General features: G+C 40.1%; 1 protein-coding gene across 1 annotated transcript; it reads right to left on the bottom strand.

The window, feature by feature from the left end:
• On the bottom strand, positions 1 to 20,291 carry LOC115059303 (serine/threonine-protein phosphatase PP1-beta catalytic subunit-like). The gene is made up of 9 exons (XM_029526960.1): positions 20,224 to 20,291; positions 18,462 to 18,640; positions 4,217 to 4,348; positions 3,898 to 4,128; positions 2,925 to 3,029; positions 2,436 to 2,507; positions 1,514 to 1,665; positions 1,081 to 1,215; positions 1 to 540 (listed from the first exon to the last, which is right to left on the bottom strand). The coding sequence occupies exons 1-9, from the start codon at positions 20,289 to 20,291 to the stop codon at positions 436 to 438; spliced, it is 1,179 nt and encodes a 392-aa protein (XP_029382820.1). The 3' UTR covers positions 1 to 435.
• Positions 20,292 to 20,315: the final 24 nt, after the last annotated feature.

Below are 20,315 nucleotides of genomic sequence, written 5' to 3'. Positions count from 1 at the left end.
TGGATTCATTCCCTGTATTATTTATTGAAAACCCAGCAGTTGTCATTAATACCTGTAGTGTCTGTACAGGTAGGGAAATAAGGAAATGTGGTAAACTAAGCTGTCTTTCCGTTTTCAAAAATAAAAGGCAAAGGACAAAAAGACAAAAAGAAAAAGTCCAATATGTTACAGAATGTTACCCTCGTTTTTCATTTTTCTTCACTCATTTTTGAAAATGTTACACAGATGTAGAGAAAAAAATAAGCATTGAGGAAAAAGGAGAGTGCGACAGCAGTTCAGAGGGAGAGAAAAACCTAAATTTAAATGAAGACAGGTTTTAAAACAGTTGTTTGTTTTCTCCTCTGCCAAGTGTTGCTTTTACTTGTATTGTGAAAAGCCAACAGAGATGATTGTTGATCATCTCTCACTCATTCTGTCTCTTCCTCGCACCGTCCTTCACCGTTTCTTTGGGGGTTGGGCTGTGCGGGGAGGAGTGACGGGCCGGCCGGAGTTCATCCCTCCGTACTGGTACTTAGCCTTCTTCTCAGATGGCTTCAGGATCTAATAAGAGTCAGGGCCAAGTTTAGCTGTCACATTACAGAGCAAAATTATCCAAAGAAGTTACAGTTCTGCTTTGAGGACGATTCCTTTTCATACTTTTGGCTGATAAAAATTAATAGTCTGAAAATCCCCATTTTGATTTCCTACAATTGTTCTGTCTTATTTCTTACATTTTATTTCTCAAATGTTACTCTTATCCTCTGTCTGGCTTCTCAATGTTTGCTCCAATTTTGCTCTTAAACCCCAAGTAGAAAGAAGGGAGCAGTTTTGCATTTATTCATCAAAATATTCTTGAAATTACAAAACGGTCAGTGCAACGGTCCACTGGCTTTCACTTTTCTTTAACATATATTAAATACTCTTACTTGAAAATAGAACACAAAATAAACCTAAAAACTAAAATAACTCATCAATCCTTATATCTGCCAAAATATTTGCCGTTGATTTTTAATTTGATTATTGTGCAGACAGTTGTCACTGCAGGTTTAAACAAAGTTGTATTGAGTTAAAATAAATGTATAAAGTGGTTTGACTGTGTACCTGGAAGGAGCACATCAGGGTTTCATCCACACTCATCATGCCGCCCGCATTGTCGAATTCTCCACAGTAGTTTGGAGCTGAGAACAGAGTCACCAGCTGCCGCTTGGCAAAAAACTCATAACCATCTTCTACCACCTGGGGGCGTCAGACACAAACATTACTCCCTACAGAGAACCGTTAGGAAAACACTTCCACTAACTGATAACAGCTGGAGTTTGACATCAGGCTGCGACAGCAAAAAGAGCAACTGCTGAAGAAACTTAACTTAACCTGGTACAACGCTTGTCATACGAACATATTAAAAGCATCAAGAGAAAACTTATGGTACAAAATCACAGTCAGATGTTTTGAAACCGGGGGGTGGGGGGGGAGAAAAGTCCAGCTGCATTTATGGGTGTGTGGATTGGAAGAGGGTTGGTAGTCTGCTGGATACCTGGTGGGCTCTGCAGATGAGGTCCAGGTCATGGCGGTTCAGGAACTTGCTGACCACATCTGCTCCAAAGGTGAAGGAGACGCCACGGTCGTTCTCTCCCCAGCCCTGGACATCTTTGTCTGGGTCAGACCAGAGCAGATCACACAGCAGGCCTGTTGGGGGGAGGTTGTCACAATGTTAACTAAATCTTGATACATATGATTTTGCTCTGACTTCCTCATTCACTTGTCTCAGTTACTACTTCCCCCTTGATTCAACTTTACTCTTAACCCCCAGCGGAATGTCTAACCCGAGCCCAAACCTAATCCCTCAAACCAAAATCCTGGTCCACACACAGACACTCACAGGGTCTCCCTAAACAACCATAAGAGGATCTGAGGGACCGTGTCTGCCAGGGTCTGAACACTGGCTTCCTTATAAGGACAAAAAGAAGCAGGTTTATTGAAGAGGGCAAAGACTGAGACTGAGGGGCTTCAGGTTCACTTGTCTGCCTGGGAATTCTTGGCTTGCTAAGAAGGTTGTATGCTTTTATTATTTCATGATAAATATCGCTAGATCTACACCAACTAAATGAAACTACAACAGAGCAAGGGGACAGATTCTTCTCTTTACCTTGTTTCAGGTACTTAAGTTATAGTACGACTCTAAATAATGAGGATATAATCTTATAAAAACAAAACACCAGTTATTTCTCTGGAAAGACTCTATCATAGTTTTTACAGCAAAAATTACCACAATAAGAAATTCTATTTCAGTGTAATTTTCCGCTATCACTTCCCTGTATCTGACTCATCTCCCTCTAAAGAAACGTGTATATGGCCAAAGGAATGTTGTGGTGATCACAGTCCGAGTTTCTAAAAACTGATCCGAGTACAGGGGGGGATCTGCATGGTCTTAGTGCATCTCCTGTGTCCTGACCCACCTGTGTCCGGCACATCTGTGGGTCTCATAATGCGTCTGATCTGCTCCATAGACTGTAGGTCTGGAGAGAGACCTGCGGGCAGCACAACAGCACAATCAAAAAACAAACAAACAAAAAAAAAAACAAAAAACACTGCAGGTATTGACCCATTACAGCAAAGTTGAAAACATTAAAGGCTTTGACAAGTCAGGTACTTATCTTCCATCCCCCGGGTCACATGAAGCATAAACAATTACAGCACCATGTCCCAACAGAGAGTTATCAGGGAAAAAATAAACAGGGAGGATTTAATTTAAGAAAAACACAAACACAGATGTGCACTTCTGAATCATAAGCTCCACCCCTTAATATTTATTTTTAGAGCATTTTGTCAAAGCAGCGTTACAAAGTGTTTCAACTGTTGCTTACAAATCAGAGTATGTTGTGAATTTTGATTGTGTAGCATGTTTTAGTTTTCCACGATGCCTACTGCGTCTCGACTTGAGTTACCTCCGTGACAGCAGAAGATCTTCTCGTCCACGATGGCAGCGATGGGCAGGCAATTGAAGCAGTCAGTGAAGGTCTTCCACAGCTTGATGTTGAATCTGCGTTTACCTGGAAAAACCACAACAAAAACAACATAGTGAGTCAGGAGGCCCCAGGGCCAAGAATCAGAGGACTCTTGTCACGTCTTTAGATGTTCAGTCCTGAGAGTCGCAGATTTAAAACATATATGGAATGAAGTATAGTTCTTCTTAACTCTATTCAGTGTAAAATAAATCCACTGGTTGTTTCGCCACGTTAATATCAAGCTAAATTATTGAAAAATTAAATGTTAGATTTTTATATTTTCTTTTTTATTTAAATACATTTTTTTTTTTCATGTTTAGAATTTGCCTGGAAAGTTTCATGTGTAGCTCACACACTTGTGCTGTACTTTATTCAACCACATTAATCTGAGTCTTTTAGTATTATGATTTCAAATTAGAAGCTTGACTGGCCTACCAAGTGAGATACATTCATAAAGATTAAATTAATGCTTCTCTGTCTCCAGACAAGGGAGTGTGATCTCATTTTTGGTCCTCATTTCATTTATTCAAGAGGTTATACGTAATTATTAAATACAAACTATTTTCATTAATTACGATTATTTCTTTGCTTTCCAAAAATAAAAACAACCTAATTACAGCTTTGCATCAGATTCATCATTTCCTTATTGCAAGTCACAGGTTATTTCTAACTTCAGAATTTAGCTACAATGCTTATCTTCATATTTATTGAGACGTAATTAAGACACCGGCATTTCGAGTTGAGAATCAGTTACTGTTCAGCATTTCTTCTGATATAAAGGATGTCTATTTGAGGTTTAGCGCTCTCTTTCTTTGCGTGAACTTGTAAAGGAAATAGTGCTATAACAATGCAACTTAGCGGGAACTGAAAATGAAAACACACTCCACTTTCAATGCAAGAGCAGAGCACTCACACTCGTCATAGAAGCCATAGATGCGGTTGATGGAAGCACACTCATGGTTGCCCCTGAGCAGGAAGAAGTTCTCTGGGTATTTGATCTTATATGCCAACAGCAGACAGATGGTCTCTAGCGACTGCTTCCCTCTGTCCACATAGTCACCGAGGAACAGGTAGTTAGCCTCTGGAGGGAAGCCGCCATATTCAAAGAGCCTCAGCAGGTCTGTGTATTGTCCGTGGATGTCACCTGGGATGGAGGATGAAGAGGACAGGTTGAGGGACAAGAAGGACATAGAGCAAACTGTACAAAGCAGAAACAAGGGAGGGCGACTGACCACAGATTTTGAGAGGAGCCTCTAGCTCCAGAAGGATGGGCTGACTGAGGAAGATCTCCCTGGACTTAATGCAGAGACCACGGACCTCAGCCTCTGTCATCTGGACAATCTTCCCTGGACGACATCCTCGCACTGTTGGAGTCAAAGCAGAGGTACAATGGTGTTTCCAAATGTGAGAATTTGAATCAAACAGCAGTTCCCACAGGATGAGCTTTTAAATGAACTTCAAACTGAATATGGGAGGCAGGCTGCAGTAAACAGAGGATAGATGTAGTCTGTGTGGACATTGTTGATGTGGCTGAGTGTTTGGAGACGCTTCCTGTTGCATAACAGGGAGGAAAAAAGAAAGTTGGGGGGGGTCACCAAGAAGCTGGGGGCTCCATGCCAGTGACTATTAATTGTATAAAACTGGTACTGAATTGCAATTAAAGCCTCTTCATAGAAATGTCAAAATAAGGTTGGTATACTGACAAATATTGTTTATTTCTGAATTTTAATATGCAACAGAACAAGTTTGATCTAAAGAGTGAAATGTGGTTGATTAAGACTGCCCTTTTACAAGCAGTCACTTCCAACCCTGATTTTATAAATCACAACATCGTCTAATGAAATTCATCACCCACAAGCTAAAGACAAAGACTGAGCTGTGTTTTCAGGTATTCAGAAAAACAATGTTAAATTAGGTAATTATATAATATAATTATAAAATAGAATTATAAAACAAAGTATAAAGAATAATATAAGGCTGTTCTTTCTTTCATCTTTCCTGTCCTTTTATAGTGATGATTGAACCAAACCCATAAACCCCACCACCACAGTGTTGGGGGAAACTCCAGCATTCGGCCAGTCAACCAATAGTATAGAATAGTGATTCACAGCCGCATTGGAGTAGCATTGGACTGACCAATGGTTGAACCTGATGGGCCTAACACTCAGTCAATCAGTCACAAATATCATATTGCTTATAGGTCTAAGTAAGGTGGGAAAAAAATTATTAATGTGTATTGAACTGTTTACCTGCTTTCTGACCTCACAGAGTGATCAGTTCAGTATGCAAGAAAATTATCTGAAAATCAACTGGCAGTTAATCACATAAAGAAACCAGAAACGGCCTCATACTGTATATCATCCTGAAGAACAGCTGCAGCTACATTCATGTTGCTGGAGCTGGCATAGCTATGGACACTGCAACATTCATTCATTCATCTTCTATGGCTTATCTGTTTCTGGGCTGCAGTGGGTGCTGGAGCCAATCCCAGCTCACTCTGGGCAAAGGCGGTACACCCTGGACAGGTCGCCAGTCCATCAGAAGGGCAACACACAGGGACAGAGACCAACAACCGCTCACACTCACACTCAGACCTACTGGCTGGAGTACCTGGAGGAACCCCATGCAGCCATGGGGAGAACTTGCAAAATACACACAGAAAGGCCCCAGGCTGGGAACCCAACCTGTGACTTTCTTATAGTGTGGCAACGGTGCTCTCTTCTAAGCACTCAAGTGTAAAGCATCTGAAAGCAAAACCTTCATACATTAGCTTGCATTAGCTGTGGTCCAAAAGGATGACTCACATCCAAAACATGCACCAATAGTAACACATCACAAACTCCATTGGAGTAAAATGCATGTGTCAGAATGTAAACCTTTCAAAATAAAAGCCTGGGTGTTACATCTGAATAATAGTCCTGCTGGTTGGTCCTAAATTGCCTCTGGAAATCTTTTGATTTTCTGACATCAGCCTCAAAGCTCACATACAAATGAGGCTGCTGTCTAACATCTTTTAAAGCGGACACATACACAAAACGACAACCACATGGAGCAACCTTTGCAATCTCAACTATCCCTACATAATTTCCATGTTTTCCCACTGTCCTATATATTCTCCCTACACTCAAACGAATGGAAGTGTCACAGACCCCTCCTCTTTTCCTCCAGCTCGGTAAACCACAGAAGTGGGCCAGAGCTGACTACTGCTGCTGCTTCTGTCAGCTGACACCACAGCAACATGATGGAAATCCAAGCACGTGTGAAATGGACATGGTCAAAAGTAGGTTTGTTTTCTAAAATGAGGAAAAAATTAAGTCTTATTCTCTGCAATATGAGGTGCAGGTGACTCCAGTCTGCACCTCGCAGCTCTAAAGATATTTTACATCCAGGTTTAAATGACAACGATGCGTCCAGCAATGTGTGTATGTGCAACATGAACCTGCTATTTCTGCCTGGAGACCTTAGGTGATAAACCTCCCCCGCAGCCAAGCACAATCTGCCACTGCACACGCCCCACCTGAAGGCTAAGAGACAGGCTATATATAGACTGTCCAAAGGTAGGATTTCACAGGTAAACATAAACACATCATGAATCAAATCATGTGGGGAATTTGTGACATTTAAATGCTGCAGAGCTCAGGGTCGTGAAGCCCTTGAAATGCACCCATAATATGCTTTACTGTTTGTCTTTATGCACAACATATCCCTCAGCAAGCACAATACACAAGCAAGAGGTGCCAGTGTAATGCCAGCTGAGTGATGACACCTTTATAGATCTGTGCTTGCTCAGCTGACAGGGAGGGAGGCCTGATATAGGACACACATACACAGAGCACTTCTAGTCTTTTTGCATGGTAAGATCCCATTTCATGATATGGTTAAGTCAAAGCAGAGCCAAGAACATACACAATTTTCTCACACACATACACGCAGGCGCACACGGTGGTCAAGTGGCCTTGACTCATCTGGCTAGGAATCCCCCCATCCTTTACTCTGTCACCTCTGCACTGCAGCTTCCCCAGTGAAGAGAAAGAGCAACTGAGATAGCGACAACTAATAAAAGAGAGAGAGAGGCAATCACATGCAATCACCATGGCAACCCAGCAAGACCAATTTCCATCCCTCAAGGTGTTGGTGGGCGGAGTTGCTCTATCTGGAGGGGCAAACTGAGCCATTCCGCAGATGCATGTCTGCCGACCCCCACCCTGCATACTAACATTAATGGGAGCTGACAGCAGTGGAGAAAGCGTGGCAGGAGCCCTGCAAAGCCACACACATCCAGGTTTAGGCTAATTGCTGACTCCAAAAATATACCTGTAACAGTTAAAGCTTTCATTTAATGTCTTAAATTCTACTTGTGAAGAGAAAATTTATTTCTTTAATTTCACTTCTTGAGGTCAAGTAGATGATAGCTGAAAAAATTAACTGAAATGTTTTGTTGTTAACATGGATACAATCAACTGTGTGGTGCCTTCAGCAGCTCTGTCACATCTGAGAACTGTCCTAAGGTGTCACAGTGATGCCATAATGCTTACTTTGGTTTGGCTGTGGAATTGTTGCTGCATTTCTTGATGATACACTGAATACGTTCCTCTTCAATATCAATTTTATGACAAAAAGCAATTGAACTTCATTTTATGACAGCCTCATCGAACCAGAAGGCTCTTTCCAGCTTCTTCTCACACAAGATCAGAGAAAGCTCCATATTCTTGTTCATCCCTCCTAATTTTGTCATCATGTCATTTCTCAGGGTTTTGGTACTCTACAAACTCCTCTCTAGCTTCCTCACTACACTGAAATCAGCTGTTCTGTTCTTCAAGACCTCCATTTCCTTAAGCGCACAGGAAGATCTTACTGTGAGGTGCTGCACAGAATAAATATCTCCCTGGCAGTGTATACATCATGCTTGCATACTTTCCTTCAGCATTTAAACTCAGTTATTCCTGGTGCAGGCGCTTCCTTTTGCTTCAGTGAGATCACCCAGGAGTGTGATGTGCATGTGCAGGCCAACCCTGACAACTTATACAGATGGGCAGCGATGCTACAGAATAAGGGCCATTTACATAATCTAGTATGGTTTTGTGCAACGTCCAGCATGTTCTGTGTATCTCTCAATCACAGACTGTCTATAGACTCTTGATGTGAAAAGTGAAGACAGTGCTGAAGAACATTAAACCCGCATTCTATCTAATGACTATCAGTGGTGAGTTCACTGGTTGCAAAGAGAAGTCAGACTGAGTTAAAGTCAATGGGAAAAATTGAGTTTATGGATTCAGTCTCTAGACTCAAGTCTTGATCAATACAGCATGATGCTTTTTATTTTGATTCATTCATTCATTTAAAGGAAAACAGGCCATTAAGCATGGTATGAATTAGGGTGTGGTCACTGTGTGACTGGCAGGCTGTATGACCAAATCAGCTTCATCTTCTCCTCCAAAGATGGTTTCTCCTGGTTTAAAAACACCAAGATGGCCAACAGACAAATCGAACTGAAAAGTTTTACAACAGTATCTCAGCTCATAGTGTGTCAAGATTCAGGGTTCACATCAACACATTGTTGATTTGCAGATAAAAGCTAGTTAGCTTGTGAACCAGCCAACAAGTTTTACATTGCACTAGAGCAAATGATATAGTGCCCATCATAAAGCCCATTATTTCTGGTAAAAACCCACTTTGTTCCACCCTTTGTCAACAGGGCACCCTTTTCAACATCCACACACTTCCTGTCCTTTTCATCATTTATTTATCCTCAAATGATACTCTTGTCTGTGGCTGAACTCCAAATTACCATCATCGTCCACTTTGCCCTTGAACTGTGTTGATGCCTCACATCCCTCACCGAGTCCTCTTTGCATTCCAGACAGTCCCCTCAGACCCTCACAGCTCTGGCTGAGGTGGACGTCAGTACAGCCTGCAATAGACTCTGTTGAAGACTTCTGTGAATCCCATTAAAATACAACACTTTAAACACGTTCTGTCTTTTTAAAGTCCGTCTGGATGCAACTACATCTTTTGGACTATAACTCAAGTTATAGTTCACTAGGGAAAAATACTGATGGAAACCACAGCATTTTTACAGATCGTAAGCTTGACCAATTACTTTCATGGTATCTCTATGCTATTTACTTCATTACTCTTTTGCCCATTATTCTTTTGATTGATAAATCACCTGGGTTAAAAGATATTCAATCCACAAAATCAGTACTCATGTTGTTTTAACCGATCAACTGTCCATAATAAAATATGGACACGGACACACACACACACACACACACACACACACACACACACACACACACACACACACACACACACACACTTTCTTTTACAACAATATCAAAGAACAGCGGGACTTTATGATACCGTAAAAGAGTGCAATAAATTATTATTATAAATTATTAAACTAGTCTGTCAGCTTAGTGATCATTTCAGCTCAAAGGGGCCTCACGGGAGGGCTGACAAAACAATTTTCATTATGAATGAATCTCATGAACTCTCTCTCTCTCACTTGACCTTCATATCACATCAGAAAAAAAGGCAAAGGCTCCAGCATCAGGTATCAACCAAGGATATTTACTGATGAAAAGACAGGAGAAAGCAAAAAGGGTCTTACATTTCATATATAGATAAAACCCAGGTTTTATCTGAAGTGTTCTTCAGATAAAACACAGAGAGAATCGATAAAAATCGATATCTGTGGTTTTAACTCTCTCAGGCTTCTCTCTGCAGTTCTATACACAAAAAGTTTTCTAGGTGACCAAAAATATATCAGAGTTCAGTTAAATACATAAATACAAATGTTGGCTGGTGGATCCAGGTGGGTGGGACTTGCTGGTAGTGACCTCACAAAGTCCCAGAAATCCTGGCAGCTGGCTTGAAGATTCAGTTTCCAGTTTCTCCATGGACTAAGTACCCTGATACTTTCACTGCATTAATATATAACTAGACCTGATTTATAATTAAAGACCCCATATATTTCTAGCTGTAGATGACATGGTCTAATATTAATTACTCAACTCTTGTACTTTCTTTATTTTCCTTGATTAAAGTTTCTTTTTTAAACGATAAAACTAATCATTTGTCTTAATCCACTAAGCCCCACAATTGTTACAGCGCTTGATCTTGAATGTAAAAAATTTGCCATGCTTCCCTGATGTAAAGTCCAGCTTCCAAGAACTTGGCAACTTTATTCACCAAATATTTGGGAGGACCTAGGCTATTACCCAATACACCATTATAGTGCATTTGGAAACACAGCAGGGAGATGTTATGACATACAGCACAGCATTACACACAGTGTATGTGCGCAGTTAAGTTATTAGAAAGACAAAGCTTCTGTTAGTCAGAGTTTACTTTCTAATCCCAGTGGAGTGTTTTATCAGTCTTCCTCAAACTGCCAGTGGAAAGTAAGAAAATAGACACAGTATAAAGGCATATAGCTGTTAACATCTAAAGGCTGAAGAGTGTAATTATCTAAAATGGGCAGTTTTCAAGCGTCAGTTGTTCCGCTTCACTGGTTGGCAAATCCTTCCTAAGGGCCAAAGAGGGCAAGTATTTTTCCATTCATTTAATAAGTTTGCTTGATCAGGATGAGCGAGCGAGAGAGAGAGAGAGCGAGAGAGAGAGCGAGAGAGAGAGCGAGAGAGAGAGATAAGTGAATTACAGATGGATCGCCGCTTGACAGCATTACCATATATGGGCACTCCTCTATAGAGAAAGGAGGAAGTAGGTTTGTGAGACGGGACAAAGGAAATGCTGGAAGCCCTATGTGATGTAGAATCAAGCCTGGCCAGGCCTCCAACACTGAGTGAGGGTCCACAGCAATGTAACGGCTGTCAGCTGCACTGGCAAAGAACTGCATGAGTTCGCTCACATTGACAAGAAAACACACTGATGTCAGCGCAATGTCAGGATGCATAAAAATAAAGTGGACTCCCATAAGTCATTCCTTCAACTGTTGCTCTGTTAGTGCACTTTTCAGATGCTCATTTGTTTTAGCTGGAATGAAACAGCTTCCCAATCAAAACCAAACCAAATGTGTGACATTGCTTTATTATATGCTTTATTTGAGTTGACATTCTATTGAGTCCGTATAGTTAAATTCTTTCTCTTTTTTTAAGAATATTGACTAGAAAAAATTTCATCTTTTTTTCCTTACACCTGTTTGATTAAAAATGTTCAAGGTATCTTGTTTTTAAATTCCATTACTAGCACAAAAAGCAGACAGTAGTTCAAGAAAGAAATGCTTTTTTTTTGGTTTAAGTGGTTGAAGTTGTGTTCCACAAAAGCAGCTATTCCAGGTTTGGAATTTTGTTGTATGTCAACCCTCCTTTAAAAAAAAAAAAAAAGCATAATATTAACTTAAAAAAAAAAAATAAATAAAAAATAATAAAAAAAATCAGATGGTTGAAATTTTTTTTAGATATCCCCTATCAACAACTGTTATTTTTTGCCATGAACATAGACATCGACAATGGTCTACATTGGGTTCAGAAACACTGGTCAGTGCATCTTTAATATTTCTTACTTAAAATGGCAAAACAAGCAAAACCATATGTTTTTTTCTCCAACTACTAAATAACAGAACAAGCAGATGCATTTTGGAGTAGGCATGACTGTGCATGTTTCACTTAGTCCAGCACCAATAAAGATTACCCATCAGGCCTAATTTAGCTCGCCACCTCCATTCTCCATTCTTTCCAACTGGGCACAAGATCAGCAGCTCCCCTTCACTACTCCATCTAACCCTCTCCCACACAGGGGCAATGGAAAACAGTGACCCTTCAGTGAATGGAGGAACACAAAGTAACTGGCGAGGAGAATGAGAGCAAATCTTAAGGCAGAAATCCTGACTGCGATGAAATTTCTATGCAGACCATTTTCAGAGGACATTTTGTTCGCCTTCAAGTGCCACTGGTGAATGGATGCCTTTGTGGGCCAAAAGAAAGACTGAAATTGAGAGGAAAAATAAACAGGAGGCATCACTATAGACGCAGAAAGAAGTAGAGATGGCTAGCGGGAGAAAATGTAGGCAGAAACTGATGCTTGCATGGAGGAGATAGACGACAGGGGAGTAAATAGGGAGGGGGCCAGTTATCAGAAAGGGCTAGCTGGACAGCTGAAAAGCTGGGGTGAGTCCTGTGCCACGATTGGTGCCAGGGTGCGAACGTTCCCCGACTACACAGCCATTGTTGTTTCCATAACAGAGTGCCAAGCCAGCAGCCTTAACTCTGCGCAACACAGCAGCCATCCACCATGTCTGACAAAAACAAGCAGCCTGAAACCAATGTAAAATACATCATAATAGAACAAAAGAATCGCCTGATAGTACATTATCAGCTGCTGCTTATCTCACACACACACACACAGTCTTTTTCTTTGCTGCTTCAGATCCATTCACCCAACTGCTACACACCTGACTCACTACCAAGGCCAAAAAAGTGTAGAAAGTTTTCTTCTGTGCTGTCAAACCATTATATAACCACACCTTTACAATGTGTTTGTGATTCATTATGTAATACATTGTTGGTCTGCAGTTGTTGCAGACAAAATCCAGTCTAAATTCTTCCCGATTCAATATTAGGTGGTAAACACAGCACGAACAGCTCCCAAAGAGAGGCACATAGAGACTTTATGTATACACACTGGACTACAACTTGGATGGTGTCTGCGCCCATAACCCAAAATGATAAAACTCTGGACTGCAACTCCTCCATCCTGCCTTTCCACTGTCACTGGCTTATATGTGAGACTGCGTTGGTGAGTTTGCCACATAAAGCCTAAAGGCCACCTGTGTTGGCAGAGCAGACAGAAGGCCTGTTGTTGCTAAAGCCTGCCCCCAGCGTGGGCTTAGCATTGGGACACTGGAAAAGCTGGGGCCTGTAATAGCTGCTCTGCTGGATTGAAACACATAGCCACAGTACAGCACTAGTAAAACCTAATAAAAGTGTGTGTTTTTATTTGTGTGTGCATGTGTGTGGTATGAGAGTTGTGCTCAACAAGTAAACAAATATTAAAACTATGTTGGTAAGAAACAAACTATGTGCAAGACAAAAAAGAATACATGCTGATGAATGCTGCTGCTGAGATAACTGAAGCATTTCTGTGAATGCTCTGAAAAGCTGCACTGTCAGACGTGTTGTAACTATGTGTAATGAGTCTGCTGGGACACCTGAAACAGCAAATAATTAGTTTCCCCAGCGTTGCTGACAACTGTGTACTGTAGCAGTCACAGCAACACAACAGCACACCTGACTAATGCTGCTATACACACTGAATCCAACAACCCTGAATTGCTTTTAAATGAACATTTGTCACCAAAAAGAAACAAAGACAATCATCATTTTCATAATTTCAATTCTGAAATATCTGCTCCAGCTATGTGCCCAAAGTACCAAACTATGTGGGAGTCTACTGGGATAGTGTGTGTTGCCAACAATCAGAAGAGGTGTGAGGCTTAATGCAAACAGACACACAAAAGAAGTCACAAACCTGCACATTGAGGAGACTTGATTGAAAAGCATGTTGTCAGTCGATCAGGTTTGGCCTGTTGACTAGTCAACGCCTCTCAACCACTCCAAAAATGTGCTGAAGAATATGTATAGTGTCTGTGGGTGTCCACAGATTTGGGATATATTTGAATGTGTCTCCTCTTTAAATCAAAGTCACACAAACCATCTTCCTGACAAACTCAAACACACAGATGAGGCCTGAACAGATACAATCAGCTGTAGCCTACACAGAAAGTGTTTGCATTAACGCTGTTCCCAAACCAGCCTTCATTTATAAGCACCATTATACTGTTCATAATGGATGTTGAACAGTTTTACTGATACGCCATCATGCATAAACACAACCTGGTGAAACAGACATATGTAGGGCTGTTGCTATCCAATATTTTAGCAATCAAGTTTTCTACTGAAACTTCAATCGATTAATCAAGTAATTGGATAAAACATTTTTGTTTAGTTAAAGAGCAATTAAACATACATGGCAAAATTAGACATTTCAATTAATAATGAGCAATTGGTTTCCTTTTTTAGGCAACCAACATTTATATTTATCATCGCTTTTGTTGTCATCACGTCTTTCCTCCATATAGACAGAGCGCATTTAAACCCCACCCACACTGGAGGGGAAAAACAATCAAGAGCTCTCCATTGACTATGAATTTAAAAGAAAAAAAACAAACATGGATATTCTTTTTAACAGATAACCAATTAAATAGCAGCCTAGTCACGGTTTCATCATGGAGAAGAAAATAAGACGGAGCAGCTGTAAATACTTCACTCCCGCGAAATAAAAAAGAAAAGCCAAGATTACTTTCGAGATTCTTGTGTTCTAATTTAGGTATTTTAAGTCTTTCATGGTTTTCTGTTATACAATTATATTTGATAAAACTTTTTTTCTTTCACAGTGTAGAACGGCAAAAAACTCAGAGATATCAATACACACCTGAGTAATCTAAACACCAAGGTACCCAATTAAGTGGAAAAACAAGTGAACTAAAGGCCTGCTGTGTTACAGAATTCCCCTTATTACACAGTAGCCCTGTGTGTGTGTGTGTGTGTGTGTGTGTGTGTGTGTGTGTGTGTGTGTGTGTGTGTGTGTGTGTGTGTGTGTGTGTGTGTGTCAAAAAGGGTAGGTTGATTTCTTCCAGGGACAGCTGTGCCTGATGACATTTAATATGAGATCAGAGAGTCGTACTTATGTGCACGAGTGTGTGCGCATCTGAGTAATGTAGGAGTTTATTGAAGTGAATGACAGGAAAACAGGCCATTTGTTAGTGAAGGTAAATTAAAGTGAAGGCTGAAAAAAAAGTGTAGAAGTGATGTGGCCATCGTCTGGTCATCAATGAGGAAAAGTCTGTGAGGGGTCTTTGTGTTGTCCAAAGGTCAAGTCTTAAAATAAAATGCAGCCCTCACCAAAACAGACTGATACACCAGTGACAGTTTGAGTGTGTGCTCATTTATATTTCAGCTTGTATGGCCTGAATATGTCTCCTTGTGTTAGTCTGAAGTCAGTTTTTTTCCCCACACTGTTTTTGTATAAAACTGAAGGGGGGAAAAAACAAAACAAAACAAAACAAAAAACAGTCTGCTGTGGTAAATTCATACCAACATCATCAGGTTGTTTGGTCTCACAACACAGAATCTGATTACTACAGCGCTTTTTAAAAACCATGTTGTACCACCTTGTATCAAAATCTGATGGATGTATTTTTACCTCAAGATTTTTTAGCCTCTCTGATCTTGGCACATCTCAGCTTGTGATCAGTTTAGGTAGTGCATTTGCTAAATGTAGGTTTTTGTTTTGCCGGACATGGTTTTTGAATCGGATTAACTCTTTATTCAAGTTATAAATTTCAACTTTATTCAACCCCTTAACCCCAAGTATCTGAGTTTTTTTGTTTTTTTTTTGGAAACCTATGACTTACTTTTTATTCGCCTAGATTTTTATGATGATATGACCCCATTACACTGATTGTCAAGCAGGTCACTACATATGGTACAGTTGGTCGATCCTTTGGTAGCCATGCCCTACATCCCCTGCTTTATGGTGTATTGAAAAGACTTGAAACTACAGGCTGACACCATAAACTCATTAGGTAAATGTTTACTGGACGAATATATCAAGTAGCTTCAATATGACGTAACTTCTTTTTACAACTAGATAGAATACAGATTTAATGCTCTTCAGCATTGGCTTCACTTTAAAAGACCTAAAGTCCTCATCCAATTTTCTAAACGGTATATGCTAGAAAACTGGCAGTGATCTAGCAATGTCTACTTTAGATAAAGATGACAAGAGCTCGGGACCAGAGTAATGTGTTAGAAATGATTGAAGTAATACAGATTCCTTTAGTTTGAGATGCATTAATATGACCAAAAAAGGTTGTCTTTGTAGATTTGAATGTATTTTGGGGTACAAAAATACAATTAATAGTTTTGCTATCTTCTTCAACAGGCCCATTTGTTGAGTTGTTTCAATCATTGGGTTTGTTACAAGTCTTGACAAAAAACTACTTTTAAATGGTTTGAATGGTCTTTTACAAATCAATTAGTGTAATTATTCATCTCAAGTCAAAACCGGACAAAGCATCTTTTCCTTGTACTCTGGTCCTGTTTGAAGAGGAGCTACACTTCAAATAATGAAGCTGTGTTCTACAAAACAGTTCATAAATGTGCTCAATAAGGACTTGTGACATAGCCAGGACATTTTATAGCTAGAGAATAGTCTTATTGGTCCATTTCAGCTCTGGATTTAAAAGTTTGCCAAACCCTAACAATCTAATTCTCGCTTGATCCCACTGATAGCTTGTATTTAATTTTCACACCATCAATTTTTGGTTTCAATCTAAAAGCATTAACATTAGCAGGGCAAAAAAATCTTAATGAATGGCTTGAAGCACAAAAAACTAAGAAATATCATGATATTCAGTTGGGAGGAACTGGGAAAAAAAAAAAAAAAAAGCTAGTAAGTGAATTTCAATTCAAGACTACTACTGATGTCATCTATCAGAAAACCATAAGCATTGGGCTTGTGTTTTCACACCATTTTGGTCAGAAATACCAAAAATTAGCCAGACGGATACAAACTAACTGCAGTGACTGAAAGGGCTGGATGTTAGGATATATTCAGTCCTCACATCTGGAAACCTTTAGGACCTGATTTTTCCAATTTCCTTCATTGAGGTTTCCAACTCACAGAATAAAAAAAAAAAAAAAAAAAAGAGGGAAAAAAAACCCCAATATGAAACCAGTCTTGTGCAGTCCTGCCCAGCTGAGAATACACTCTCTAATACGCTGCTTTGTTACTGTGCAGCTGACAGTTACACAAACAGCAAATATGCATTATTATGTAATTGGTCCCAATCAATTCAGATTTGGAAATTATATGGACACATTGACTTATTAGCATATGTAGACAAACTGTGTCTCAGTACATGTGTGATTAACAACACACTCAATAGCAGGTGTGCCACATTTTTGGTGCCGAAATAGTGTGACGAAGGGACAAGAAACAATTTGCAGGGGGACTGTTTTCTGTAGCTGCAATTTACAGATGTCTCCCAAACATTTTCTATGCAGACTATCAATAGTTGCTAGCTAGGAAGCTGCTCCCCAAAGGAAGGGGGTTTGAGTAGCTTGAGGAAAATGGGAGTAAAATGGAGCACGAGTTGGACGGATGGTGGATTGGGACAGGGACACCATGTTCCAATTGACTATGTGTGGCCACAGCAGAGATGCAAACACACCTGCAATGTTGCATGACCAACAGCTGTGTTGTTGGGCTCCTCTAAATGTTGTAAGATTAACAGTCGATCCTTAAGCTGTAACTTCAACCATCAGTGCAGTCACAACTGTTTGCTATTAAAGTTCGTGCATTAAGGATCTTGGTGGTGTTCAAGCAGGTGTGACCAACACATGACATCATACTGAGAAGCTGCTTTACCTTTGCAACTGACCATTTTATTTATGTTTATTGGGCTGAATTTTGCAGTCGTATGGCTACATGAAGTCTATGGAAATACTCTGTGGCGTTTGTTACTTTGTCACATTTATGATGAAGGCTGGGAAATAGGAGGAACCCCTCTCCGTGCAACACAACACAGCTCAGGGCCACACAGTCTAGCTACACCTCCCAAAATTGATTCAACAACTCCCTGTAAAAAGATATCATTTAAAATTTGACGTTAGAAGCAAAAAAAGCAGGACGGTTGTGGTAGATAGTTCTATTTCAGGTCTAGTTAAGTGAGTGTAGATTTAATATTATATGCTGTATGACAAACTGTGTGTAATTTCTATTATGCATGTATACCTGCACTTGTATCATTTTATCATCACAATCAACATTACACTGTCTGCCCCTTTAAAAACTTGTTGCCATATTAGTTTAGTGTCTTGATTTGGATATAAACATAATGTTTGAGGGGGAACGTCAACTCAAGCCAATCTGGATGTCACTCGGTGTAAAAAAAAAAAAAAAGCCTCTGGACATGGACATTATTCATTTTCGGGGGTTCCTGAGTTGTATAACGAAGTGGCGACAGCACAACTGATGTAAGACGAGCGTTGCAACATTTAATCAACAATACGCAGCCAGTTTCGGGGCTGGTCCGTCTGAGTCCGACAATCAACGCTCTCACCAGCTACAACTTTGTTACCTCTGAGCCGGGAGCTGACACTTTACAACTCGAGGTGTCATGGATGAAGACAGTCGATCGTCACAGATATGAATGGATCAGCAGTTAAATCAGAAGTTCCAGGGAAAGGGAGGCGACTGCCTAAATATGTGCCCCGGAATCGTGTTACCATCAGGCGGGACCGGTCCTGTTCGCTCCTGCCCGGGCTACGTTAGCAAGCACGGCGGCCCTTTTTCTCCTCCACATGCCCCGAAACCAAAGCTAAATATCTCACTGGGACTAAAATGGCAAACAACGAGGCGTTATAAAGACCAGGGCGGTCGGTAACTCACCCTCTAATAGCCTTGAAATAAGCGAGTCGACGTCCAACTCCCCCTCCGCCATTTCTGTACCGAACAGCTCTGCCCGCCGCAGTCTTGAGCAGGCAGGGGAAGGCACCGCCTCAGCGCACTCAAACGCACCGCCGGCCTCCTCCCATTCACGGCCTCCCCATATAGGACTACTGCGCTGCCTTCAAATGCTCCTCGGACACTGTGGCTTCAAATATTGCCAGAACGGAAAGGCTCAAAAAGATAACTTTTTAACAGCCATAGTTTAACAAACAAACAAACAATGGCAAAACATAACTAATTTCGGTTTATTATGCATTTTTACAACATTTCAATCAAATGTAGCCATTTCTCTAAAAGTCATGGCATGTATTAATATAAATGACAGTTTTATTTGAGCAAAACAACAAAGCTTTAATGCCAAAACACATCAGCACAAAATGGGAGCATACAACGACAACAAAATATAATTTGATGCTAATGAAAACATGTATAAATCTTATGCAAGGAGTACCAATACTCGGGAAAATTTCCAATATCCTTCATAATGTGCCATACTGTACTGTGCTATTTGGATATTAATTTAACAATAATAATCATCATTAGAATAATAATCAACTGTTCGGCTTTTACAACAATTGCATATTTTAGCTCCTAGTTTTATGGTCACTTGCATTAGAATAACACCCTCTATCAGACATGGAATATCAATGCGACATTTTTGTTTTCATATAAAAGAAAGATGCACAAAAATAAACATAATTATGGACAATTCACTAAATATCAAGGGAGCAATGCACAGACAACAGATCCTGATTTTTTCCCCTGTAGCGCCCTCTGCTGCTTCGAACATGACAGAAATTAAACAATGAAAAAGATTAAAATAAAAAGTTATGTTTATTTAGTGGTTAGAAATAGAAGAAAAGGATTGGCTTCTGCTGAGCATATTCAATAATGAATAAAGAATAAGAGCTGTTTGCTGGAACCAGGATTTTTTCATTTTTTGTATTTTTTGATTGTTTGTTATTTGCAGTTTGATCAGGGAGTGAGTAATAAAGATTCATAAAGTAAATTTACATGTGACTGTTTTGTTGAAACAAGTGTGTTTACAGCAGAAAATACAGTCCTAACACAGATCTACGTGGATCCGGTCTAAGAGTCTTTTCCAGGTGATGACTAAATCCAGAAGTTATGTTGTTGCCTCTCCCACTCACAACTTAGTTTTCTGTTCCTTTCAAGTCCGTCATCTGGGTATTTCCGCACTGTTTTGAGTGGGTGGTGGCAAGTTGCGATGCAGACGAAAAGAAACTGCGCCGTCAAGCCACAACCTCAACGCAAGGAAACATCAAAACCCGTTCTCTTCAAAATAAAAAAAAAAAAAAAAACAATAAAGGAAAGAGGAAAACACATATAAATCACAAAACTATAGAAGCATTAGTTTCTAAGGAGAATTATACGTTTGTATTTTTGAAAATGGTACGGTTTGTTTTTACTTTTAAATCTTCTGGTAATTATTAAGATTTTGCCACTTACTGTGCAATTTAATTTCCATTATAATGAATGTTTGGCTCTGTATACGTAATGGAAAACTTGTAATTGAGTACTTAAATATGAAAATGGTGAACTGAAGATGAATGCTATTTTTTAACATGTATATTATTCAAATAATGGGAAGCACGGCAGCATGATGGTTAGCACCCAAAACAAGAAGATCACGAGTTCAGTTCCCGGCCTGGGGCCTTTCTGTGTGGAGTTTGCATGTTGCCTGTCCCTGTGCCTGCGTAGGTTTCCCCCAGGTACTCCGTTTTCCTCCCACCGTCCAAACCTATGCATGTTTGGGTAAAATTGTTGACTCAA

Source organism: Echeneis naucrates, chromosome 18 (genome assembly GCF_900963305.1).
Source record: "Echeneis naucrates chromosome 18, fEcheNa1.1, whole genome shotgun sequence".
Classification (NCBI taxonomy): domain Eukaryota; kingdom Metazoa; phylum Chordata; class Actinopteri; order Carangiformes; family Echeneidae; genus Echeneis; species Echeneis naucrates.
This window is presented reverse-complemented; position numbering and strand designations above follow the sequence as displayed.